This window comes from Crotalus tigris, unplaced genomic scaffold (genome assembly GCF_016545835.1).
Source record: "Crotalus tigris isolate CLP2741 ecotype Arizona unplaced genomic scaffold, ASM1654583v1 scf7180000017785.2122318, whole genome shotgun sequence".
Lineage (NCBI taxonomy): Eukaryota > Metazoa > Chordata > Lepidosauria > Squamata > Viperidae > Crotalus > Crotalus tigris.
Window position 1 is genome coordinate 319,536 of NW_024096634.1, and position 12,282 is coordinate 331,817.

The following is a 12,282-nucleotide window of genomic DNA, read 5'->3' on the forward strand; positions in this document are numbered from 1 at the left end:
AATAGTAGCAGCAACTGGCTACAAATCACTGAAGAAATGTATTGTTTTATTTATTTTAATTTGATTTATATATTTTTAGTCTAGATAAAAACCAAGTATAGTTTTAAAAATATATTTATTAAGTATAACCCTGATTTTCAAAGAAATTAATTATATCAATAGCTGACATTAGGATTACAAACTGTTGTTTGTATTTTAAGATTTTTCTGAACCCATAGAGGAACGCATTGAATATAAAAGTTTTGAGTTTCTGCTAATTCATTGCTACCGTTCCAGTGTCACATATAACAAGCATACCTTTATCCTTTTACGCATATCAACATCACTTTAAATCAGTGATTAACACATTTGATGTGTGGCCTTCCAGAAACATAAATCAATAACATTAGCAAATTAGATTAATAAAAATCTCTATCATGAGTGTTTAAGGCAGATTTTGACTATTTCTGAAAAAAAATTCAAAAGGGAAACTTTAGGCTCCTCTAACATTGCACTTTCTTCCCTTTGCCCCAAAATAATTATAGCACAGAATATATGGATGTTTTCAACACTTTGAGAACAAAAGCTGTGCTACAAAACCTGTGCAGATAGAATGGTTTGTCCACCATTTTAAGAACTAATTATAGTTATATAACTGTATCTTACAAAGCCACTTGAATATAATACCTGATAAGAAAATATATTTAAAACACCCACATCCCAGAATTGTATTGCTGTTTTATTTTCCCTGCCAGTATTAAGGAATCATTCAATTTTATCTGTATTAATATGGAAAAAAAATCTCACAATTTTGCTTAATGACACTAAGCACAAAAGAAACAATGACAGTAGAAGTGATTCCTATAGCTACTGTCAAATTACAACTTCCAGTTGCATGCCCAATATTGGCTGGGAATTCTGAGCAATGTAGTCCAAACACATTTAGGTAACTCAAACCTTGACTAGACAGAATTAAAACTCAATTTACATATTAATAACACCACAAGAACACATTTAATGACTGCTTCACTTGGAAGTCAACATGTAAACACCTGCACTCAGCTCAATAGTATCTGTAAGAGAAGCCCAATGAACAAATTGGCCAATGGTTATTAAAAATGAAATTGTTTCTCTTTTAGACATATGTTGAAATGACTTTGTACAGTCATTACATATCTCATAAATTATGAATGGCTTAGATATGTAGGGACCAAGTGTGTTCCTTTCTAATTAGGCATCAGATAAATGTGAATAGGAGCTACAATTTGTGGTCTGAATAATGTTCACCAATGGTTGCTGGAAACTTCATATACATAAATAGCCCTTAATAAATCTTTTAGATGATGGGAGTCCAACCTTTTGGCTTGCCTGAGCCACACTGAATGTAGAGGAATGTCTTGGGCTACACATAAAATATATAATACATATATGTATATACATAAGTAAATGTTTATAAATCACATAATAATGTTAAAAATTTATGAGTTTGTGGGACCACATTACTAGCTGACCAGGACCACAGGCAGCCTATGGGCTGTATGTTGGACACACCTACTTTAGATGAAAGACTGTATGTTTTAATATAAATCTTTACTTTAAATATAAGTATTTCCCTTGCCTCTCCCCCCTAAAAGTCAGATACTTAAGCACATTGCAATACTGGTAATAATAATAATAATAATGGTGATGATGATGATGATGATGATGATGATGATAAAGTTGGAAGACACATTGGAGGTCATCTAGTCCAACCCCCTGCTCAGGCAGAAAATCCTACACCATTTCAGACAAATGGCTGTCCAGTCTCTTCTTAAAAACTTCCATTGGAGCATTCACCACATTGGAGGCAGGTTGTTCCATTGGTTAATTGTTCTAACTGTCAGAAAGTTTCTCCTTAGTTCTAAGTTGCTTCTCTCTTTGGTTAGTTTCCATCCGTTGCTCCTTGTCCTGCCTTCAGGCGCTTTGGAAAATAGCTTGACTCCCTCTTCTTTGAGGCAGCCCCTGAGATATTGGAACACTGCTATCATGTCCCCCCTCGTCCTTCTCTTCGTTAAACTAGACATACCCAATTCCAACAACCATTCCTTATATGTTTTAGCCTCCAGTCCCCTAATCATCTTTGTTGCTCTTTTATGTACTCTTTCTAGAGTCTCAACATCTTTTTTACATCGTGGTATCCAAAACTGGATGCAGTATTCCAAGTGTGGCCTTACCAAGGCATTGTAAAGTGGTATTAATACTTCACGTGATCTTGATTCTATCCCTCTGTTAATGCAGCCCAGCACTGTGTTGGCTTTTTTGGCAGCTGCAACACTCTGCTGGCTCATATTTAAATGATTGTCCACTAGGACTCCGAGATCCCTCTCACAGTTACTACTATTGAGCAAGGTACCCCCTATACTATACCTGTACATTTGGTTTTTCTTGCCTAAATGTAGAACCTTACTTTTTTCACCATTGAATTTCATTTTGTTAGATAGTGCCCAGTGTTCACGTTTGTCCAGGTCCTCCTGTATCTTAAGCCTGTCTTCTGGAGTGTTGGCTATTCCTGCCAACTTGGTGTCATCTGCAAATTTGATGAGTTCCTCATCTATCCCCTCGTCCAAATCATTGATGAAGATATTGAAGAGAACCGGGCCTAGAACAGAGCCCTGGGGCACCCACTGCACACTTCTCTCCATTTAGATGCAGTTCCATTGAGGACCACACGCTGAGTACGGCCGGTCAGACAGCTATGAATCCATCTAGTGGTGATGCTGTCTAACCCACATTTTTCTATCTTATCAAGTAGTAGGTTGTGATCTACTTTATCAAATGCCTTACTGAAGTCCAAGTAAATTATATCCACAGCATTCCTCTGATCCACTAATTTTGTCACTTGGTCAAAGAATTTTCCAACCAATATGGTCCTAAGCTTTCTTTTGCAAATTGGGCCCGTAATACGAGTGTGTGTGTGTGTGTGTGTGTGTGTAATTATAATTTTTCATGTGATAAAGCTATATCTTTTTGTCATAAAATATCTGGGGAGATAAGTAACATCAACAAAGAATTAAATGCTTCCCAAAGGTGGGCTTACTACATTTGTTTACAGAACCAAATATCAAGCTTAAAAATAAAGAACTTATTATCCATTTAATTTTAGTAGCCAAAATAATGACACAACACTGAAAAACATTAGATAACATAATGTTAGAGATGTGGATTAATAAAATCTCTTCAATTGCCACATTTAAAAAATATCACAGATAAAGTTAAAATAAAGGAAGATCCTCAATTTAATCATATTTGGATGATTTATGATTTATCTCAAAAGCAATGAACTGTAATATGGTCTATTTTACATACATGGTAAATTTGTACATTATATTCAATATAGTACTTTTTTCTATTTTCTACATCCTTTTTTCCCTTATATGTACATCTTGGATTTATGTTAATATTGTTTGTTACCCAATATTGTTAATTATACAAGGGGAATTCAGAAATAAACCTCTGTTTGGTTATCAATGATAGACACTCACAGATACAGAACTTTTATTATACACTTTAGAAAACTACAACGTTACATTACTTTTTGACATAATCACCACTCAAATTGAGGCACTTGTCATAACATCTTGCAAAGTTTGAAATTCCTTAGTAATAGTCACTTGATGCCAAATCTGGGCTATGGGGTGTGTGTGATCAAAAACATCCCAACTGCTTCAAAAGTTCTTCGGTGCGTCTAGCGGTGTGCAGGCAAGCATTATCGTGAACCAACACCACACTGGAAGTCAGCATGTGTGATGACCCAGGGCCCCGAACAGAGGCAAAGCACTTAGCTGGTCAAAATAATTGTCTTTGTAAGCACTGCCAACGTTCACCCAGCAGCCCCCACATATGCTGGCACAACAGGCAACAGAGTTAAACAGTTCTTTAAAGTAAAACAGATAACAAAGTACCTCAATTTGAATGGCAATTATGTAAAAAAGTAATGTAATATAGTTTTCTAATGTATATAATAAAAGTCCTGTATCTGCGAGTGTCTGTCATTGATAACCAAACGGAGGTTTATTTCTGAATTGCCCTCGTAGTTCAATAAAAATAATGGGGAAAAAATCATCAGAATTTCCAACATCAAATGAAATATTACAGGAAATCAAAGACAAAAAAAGCATTCTTTCCCCCCTTCTTTTCCCTTTATTTCAAATTTGCTAACCTAAATTTTTGTACTTTGCACTGAACATTGAGTTTATTGCTATGTCTCCTTGTTTTATCTGTTGTTTTTCACTGATCTCAAAATCTTATTTAGGAACTATATTCCAAATGTCTTAATTTCTCTTGCTATGTATAAGAGAACCATTCCTGCTTAAATTTAGCATTATGTCTATTATGGATAAGTATTGTCAATTTTGTCACTGCTGCATATTCCCCAATTTTGGTTTCTTGGTCTTCTATCTTGTCTCTTGGTGGTTCCCTTTCCCACTGTTATGCTAAATATGTTCTGGCAGGTATCAGTATGCATCGTAATAAACTGTGGTACTTTTGAATTATATTTTCTGGACTTATACCTAAACAGAAATATTTGCAGCTTCAAATCCAAATTTATTTTGTTAAATTCTACTTTTAATTATCTTAATTTAGAACCAAATAAATCCATTTAAAATGCAACAAAAGCCAAGTGGCTCTTCAAGTGACAAATAACAACACTGTCAATTAACATTAAAACAAGGCCTACAGTATCTATACAAGCCAGAATTCTCTTACTTAAAATCCATGTACAATCACCCTTACCTTCATTAGGAGAAGTTTTCAATCTTGTACAGATTCCATATACATCTCCATAGCATTCTTGTATTTTATGCGAAGCATCAGCAGCTCGCAGTTCCATAAGTGTACGAAGCTCTTCAAGTGTAATACCAAAATCTCCATGATTAGAATCTTTTATAGCATATTTTACACCACCATATGCCACTGAGTTGTTGGCCATGTCTCCCATGGTGTATAGTTTTCAAAAGTAAAAAGTTTCCAACAAGAAACAATTTTGTATTTTGAGTATATCCAAAAGAAAAATAAATCCTTTGTATGTAAAAACCATAAAAGATACAGATATAAATCAACTCAAAATAGCCATAAGACACCTTGTCCAGGAGTGTTATCTTGAGCGTATTCCCATTGTCTGTTCCTTCATTCCACTTCTAGCGAAAGGTAAATACTATCTGCAAATAAAAGAGAATTGACAGCAATAAGATGCAATATTTTCATATAAGCAGTTCATTCACTAACACTGTACTGTTATACTTGAGATTCATAATGCCTCTTTGTTATTGTAAGTGATATGCTTGTGATATGATGTTTGTGCTTATCTTTCCCGCATCCCTCTGTGCCTAAGTCTTTATATTTTTCAATATTAATATCACAGTAGTCTCATTTTTTTCCTTTCCCCTTTATATCAGCTCTCTTCTCTATCCTTTCTCACTTGATGAATAAACTACACTATACACTTTGCTTAATCTGTCCTTGTATCTTCCTTGATTTCTCCTTTCTTCCATCATTTGCTTCTAGTACCTTCTCTACAGCATTGAACCCATATTGCAGTATCCCCATACTATATTTTAATGCTTCCATTAATTCATTACTAATTGCCCTCTCGTTCATCTTTCAGTTTAAAGTGACTTTAAGGAGCTTCCATAAATGAACTTAATTCCCTTTTCAGCCTAATTTTTGCATTCCATGAAAAGATTTCCTTAAAAAAATGACTGACATTACGAATTCAACATCAGAACTAAAATTAGACTACAAGTAGTCCTCAAGTTACAATCATTTGTTCAGTGATCATTCAAAGTCATGACAGATGCTAAAGCGACTTACAACTGTTCCCTTTGCAGCCACTCCATAGTCATGGGATTGTGATCCGGGCATTTGGCAATCTATTCAGACTTACCCCTGGTTGCCAAATGTTCTATGATCATGTAATTATGATTTGCAATCTTTCCTGTGATCATGTGAGCACCATTTGCAATTTTACCTGCCAATTCTCTCAGTGGGGAAGCCGACAGGGAAGGTCGCAAGCATTGTAGCCTACAAAGAAAATTCTGTCTAATCTCCAGGGACTGGTTAAAAAAGGTGCATAGCAGAATCCAAGCAGGATTTTCAGTACCACAGCAGAGCAGGGGATGAAAATTCTCCCTGCTGAAATTCAAGCAGGACAGCACAGGCCACATACGAGGTGGGAGTGCTGCAAACAAGTCTCTCCGCTCTGAGGCTGAAAATTCTGCTAGCATTTTGGTGACTGTCTGCTTAACAACTCACAAGATTATTTAATAACCTCAACTGGGTAGGCTAGGATTGCAGTTGTTGGGTAAAGCTATGACATCTTGCTTGCCTACAGCTTCACTCAATGACCAAGATTAAGATCCCAATTGTGTTGTAAGTTGTGAGCTACAATCTGGCCAAGAATCACCTGATCTTACAAATAGCTTAGAAATTTTATATAAAAAGAAAACAAAATCAATTTTATACACAAAAAGTAAAAAATGAGGCTGTTCTGGAGTATATCTCCATGGTAACAACTTTATAGTAGTTGATCAATTGCTTGGTTTGAGAAATACAAAAACACCTTAAGTGGGATAGAACTTTATAAGGTCTAACCTAGAAAGAGATTAGAGATCACACTGTTATTCTCTGTCCACAACAATGTGAAATCACAGCAGCCAGTTATTTAGTTGGTGTTGGCCTTCATATGGATCACATTCTTCCCAAGAACCTAAAATGTCATAATGTGTAGATGTAGAGATCCAAGTAACATGGCCTTTTGCAATTGACAGATGGAAATTTTATCAATTGATTATTATGATTTATTCCAAGCTACCTTTCTAAGTATGTTTTTGATTGACTCGTTACAGCTTTTGGTGAACATAACTAATATTTATAAAAGATAATTTAAGATGATTCAATAAAGTTTTAAATTAAATGCAGATGTGTAATTTTATGGTAAGCAGTTCAGAAACAAACATAATTCTTTAAATATTCTTATCAAATAAGTTTCCAATATTAAACTTCATTATACTTGCTATTCGAAAATGTATACATGACACACTCGCACACACAGAGATAAAATTTATTATAAATTGCTTCAATTATACAAATGTGCAACAAAATAAAGTGGAGAAGAGCTGCTCATGTTTGTGAAATTTTCCAAATGTTCAAGCATATCTGCACCTGTGAAAATTACCAACTTACAAACCCATTTCCTAGTTAATGATTATGCCAGAAAAGAAAACATTTTTTGTGGCAGAGGGAGGGAAATTCAACAAGAACTGCAAACTCCAAATGGCAATTTAGATCAAGGTATTTAAATAAGCCGTAAGATAGCTGCATAAATTAAGTTTCCCACTGATACTTACTGCCCAAGCATGCTTCCTTATCTAATAATTAACTCATGTTAATTTACAGCAACAGAGCTTATTTATGTAACATCATTCTTAGAAACACTCAAATAGGTATAAATTCTAGTTTAGTTTTTGGCTTACTCGTTTATTTGAACCTTAAAGAACTAATCTCTTTTTTCTGCCACTTATGTACCTAATATATCTTGTCTTTTTACTTTAAGTGACTGATAGACTGGTCCATCTCCCTCAAATTCACATGAATCACAATAATTACTCAGAAAGTGGAATAAAAGTATAAAGTATGATCAGTTGCATAATAATTGGAGTGATAATACTGATTTCTACTGCATTTCATACAATTAAAGCTGTGTGACATATTCCCTTCTTTGCCAATTTCTTTTTTTCTTACCTTTAATTGTCTGTGGAGATTCTCAGTCATCCAGGTCATGCTTGTCCCAAAGATGCTTTTTCATAAGGTGCCATGGAAGGGCCTTGAGGCCCGAGTTCCTCACCAAAGAGGAATGGGCCTTCCTGACCAATACTCGATAAAAAAGTCTTGTTGAGGCTCTCATTCTGGTGACCATGTCAATGCCGGGGGATTGAGTTGGGAACTGTAAGTTGAAGCCTCAGTGAGGGGAGGGGAGGTTTGTCCGCCTCTCCTACCGCCACCTTTGTGCCCGGGAGAACTGTTTCTCCAGGGCAAAATGCACATGGCCGGCCTGTTTCTCAGCAGATTTGCATGCTTTTTTGCTGGAATTGGCCTTTGATTTGGCCTTGATCTTGGCCGCAGCCTCTTGGTTGGGGGACTTGTGGTTAGTTTGTCCAGCAGAGGTAGAAGTCTGTGGCGCGGTGTTATCTGCCATGATAAATCGAGACGTTTCCAGTGGAGGACTGGAAAAATCTCGGTTTGCAAGAGATATGGCAGTGGCCCACCAAGATGGTACTGTCCAGCACGTGGATCTGTGATAGTCCAGCCCACTGGCAAGCCCAGAGTCACGCTTAGCGCGGGAAGATGCGCACGTCACTGAAGGAGGTGGTATTAATAGTCAGTATTTATGGCCGGGCCTAATTTGCGCTCAGTGACAAGATCCCACGTGTCTCACTTAGTGGCGATGGTCAGAGCCTAGATGAGCAACCACTAGATGCAGACTGGTAGACAAGCTAAGCTGGTGAGGCTCTAAGTGGCATAAAGGACTGTAATAATGACTTGCCTGTTCAAAGGGAAAGTTGGTCCTGGTTCTATGCCACTGAGTGCAGTCCACTGCAATTGTAGTAAGGAGGCTGGTTCTCCTGGGTCTGCCAGCTGTTCAGACCTTGCAGCGTTTGGGACTCAAAATGGTGGCCTCCTGGCAGTGCGAGGACCTGTGTCCTGACTGAGATCTGGACATGTGACAGGAGGAGGAATGCAGATGGGAGTCCTATCCTGCTATCCCCTCCTGAGGTAGCTTGGCAATTTCGTGTTTTGCGTGGCGCACAAAATGGCGCCCGCGACGATCGTGCTGAAGCAAACTGTCAAATTGTTCTTCAGCCGATCAATATGAAGCGATCCAGGCCGCTGCCTCAATCAGCTGAGAGGCGCGCCAGCCGCAGCAGCTATCAGAATCAATGGGTCCTCGGAGGGTGGTTTCAGCCGAGGGAACCTGGAATCTAGCGCCGAGGGGCTCGGAAAGCCTGAGGCCGATCCGACGAAGGGAGGCCAAGCTGCCACGCTAAACAGCTGAGAGGCGCGCCAAGCGGCGGCCTCCTGACTGCACCGTCTCCCAGCAGCAGCAGGGCTCTCGGAGGCCGAGGCTTCAAGCCGAAAGTAATCTGAGAAGGTCGGACAGTCCAGAGCCAATTTGAAAGTGGCGAGACGGCCGCTGCGCCAAACATCTGAGAGGCACATCAGCTGCAGCGCCTCTCAGCTGCAGCCTGGTTCATGGAGACCGAAGCTTCAGCTAGAAATTCCGGAGAAAATGGCTGAGAGAGTTGGGGCACGCTTGCTCACCACGCCGAGCAGCTGAGATGTGCTGGTCTCCGAGGCAGACTTCTCAGAGAAGCTGACAGTTGCGCAGTGTGCAAAATGGCGGCCGCGACTCGAGCTGACTGATTTTGGCAATTGAGGCCTCAGAAACTAGGCTTGAAGTGAAATGGTATAAGAGGAACAACTAGAGGTCAGGAGAATCCACTAATGGTTAAAAAGGGAAAAAGAAGGAGAAAAAAATTCCTTAGGTCTAACCTGCCTGAAGAAATAAATTTGGGAGTCAAAGATATCGCGCCCGTCTGGGCAAACAGACTAAGTCAAGACTGGGTGGTCCCAGACCAGGACGGGGCATGGCAACTTTGACTGACTTAGTCTCATTGGCAGGAAGACAGAGTCAACCCATTGGTGGATTCTCCATCCATCATGCTGAAGAATCACATGAATCATAATAATTACCCAGAAAGTGGAATAAAAGTATAAAGTATGATCAGCTGCATAATAATTGGAGTGATAATACTGATCTTTCTACTGCATTTCATACAATTAAAGCTGTATGACATATTCCCTTCTTTGCCAATTTCTTTTTTTCTTACCTTTAATCGTCTGTGAAGATTCTCAGTCATCCAGGTCATGCTTGTCCCAAAGATGCTTTTTCATGAGGCAACTGGATTTTCTTCTTCTTCTTTGAAGACATCTTGCTTCTCATCCAAGAAACTTTTTCAGCTCTGACCATTGAGCTCTTCAGCCATTCCCACCATCCAATCAGAGCTGAAGAAGCTTCTTGGATGAGAAGCGAAACATTTTCAAAGAAAAACAAGGAAGTCCAGTTGCCTCTTGACTTACCTTTAATTCTATTCTTAGCTAATTCTTCTATTTTTACAATGTTTTCACTTAAACTTAAGTGTATTCCTCTGCTTGTTTGTTATTGCTAGTTTTAAATATAAGGTTAAACCTTCAGGTGATTGCTTGATTTTAGCTTAACATGTTACAGTATATGAATCTAATCACTGTCTCTGTAAATAACAGCTTATGAATTCATACAATAAATGCCTCCAGCTTCAATGTAAGTGCATACACTGGTGTTTCATCAGCAATATGAATCTTTTTTAGATAGTTCCTCTGAGAATCTCAACAAACACATTAGCTTTTGCTAAAGACATCAGTTTTATTTTTTCTATTATGACCTTCAATCTTGCACTCTGTTTCCTTGATGGACAGAAAACAAGTGAAGCTTTACATCCAATAGTTGAAAAGCTTTCCAGGAGTATGTCATGAATTGCGTGTCTGTCAAAAATCAAGTGATTACGCTAAGTATAATTCCAGAAAGCATTTGACAGAATATATGAGATTTCCTAGGACCAGAGGAAAGACCCCAACAAGGCATGAAATAAATTGTAATAGATTAATTGCCACCATAATCCCATCAGCAAATTAGTTATAAAATCCAAGGAAGCTGCACTATGTGCTTTGCTAATCACAGAATTAGCTTGGGAACACGTAGCAAGAAGAGATGTAGTCCATGACATCGATTTTAATATGACACCATCAAAAATCATGGAGGAGAGAGGTCATTTAAAATATTCTAAATTGCCCAGCTGTCGGGTAAAGAAATATTTTTCCCCCAATGAAAAAAGGACATATAAACGGCTGTGTGAAGCCATTCCCAAGAAAAGGGAGGAAAGACATAAGGTCTGCTTAAAGAGAATCACACATTTATTTACATAAGTATTGACTTCTTACTGACCATATGCCTCCTTTCTGGCTCCAATACTTTCACAGGGTGAACCAGGTATTAGAGGAGGGACAGCCAAGATTTTGCGGGCATAGAATAGAGATTGGAGAACAATAATACGATAAGATGCATTCTTATTTAGTGATGATGCAGTCTTTAAAATGCAGTATTTCAGACAAACTCTACCCACAGCCTGGAATTGGATCCTGGTGGGGCTCAAGGTTGATTCAGTCTCCCGAGGTCAGTTAATGAGGACCCAGATTGTTGGGCCAATATGCAAATAATACTGACATTGTAAACTGCCCAGAGAGTGCTATAAAGTGCTATGGGGTGGTATATAACTGTATATAACTGCTATTATTTACATGATAAAATAATAGCCCATGGGTCAAGAATCTCAGAAAAATGAAAGTTAAAACATGGGAAAGTTGTTCACCCATCTTACTACTGGGTGAATTTATAAGAAATTGATCCATCTTTGATTTGATGATTATTTAGGGATGGTTGATAAATGAAGACAGAAAAGTAGCAATTCAAGAGACTATGCTTACTTTTCTACAAGGCATATATACTTTTCAGGAATAGATATGATTTGAACTATTAAAATTTCTAAAGTACAGATATTACCAAAACTTTATCACATTATAATCCTGAGAGTTTGGTTTATAAAAGAAAATCTAATACTTTTAGATGAAGATCAAACAAAACGTGGATGTTTGTCAAAAAAATTAAAATACTTCTTTAAAAAATAATTTATGCAAAAATATTAGAATGCTTTGGAATGGAAGTACAGTTTTTATTAGAGGTTCTTTTATATAACATAATAGTGACCTTAAAAACAAGGAAGAAGAGAAAACATAGGCTATGGAAGGAATTCCAGAGAAGTTAAATGTTGTCCAACAAATTAAGCTTTTACAAAGCTTATGTTAACAACAAGAGAAATAGAAATAAAAATTATGTAAAGAAAAAAAAATCTGATTTGCAAAATTATTTGCAAATAAACCAGGGAAGTAGCTAGCGTATAAAGTATGAAAAGTATATGAAAAAAAAATGATGCGGAAGTTACAAATGGGAGATAGTGTATTAATGGACAATTTGACTAAACAAAATGCATTCCAATTTGTGTAAATACAACAACATATCTCTAGAGAAAATAAATAACTAAAGAAACAAACTTTACTAAGGATTTTAGAGGGATAGAGGCAGATTATGAATGGACCTGTAACAGTAAGTAAAGT

General features: G+C 37.4%; 1 protein-coding gene across 1 annotated transcript in view; it reads right to left on the reverse strand.

Moving 5' to 3' along the window:
- Positions 1–12,282, reverse strand: part of ATP2B1 (ATPase plasma membrane Ca2+ transporting 1) — a 104,342-nt gene that overhangs the window by 46,217 nt on the left and 45,843 nt on the right. Inside the window, 1 exon segment of the mRNA XM_039342299.1 lies at positions 4,753–5,177. Coding sequence (XP_039198233.1) covers positions 4,753–4,957 — 205 coding nt within the window. The 5' untranslated portion in view covers positions 4,958–5,177.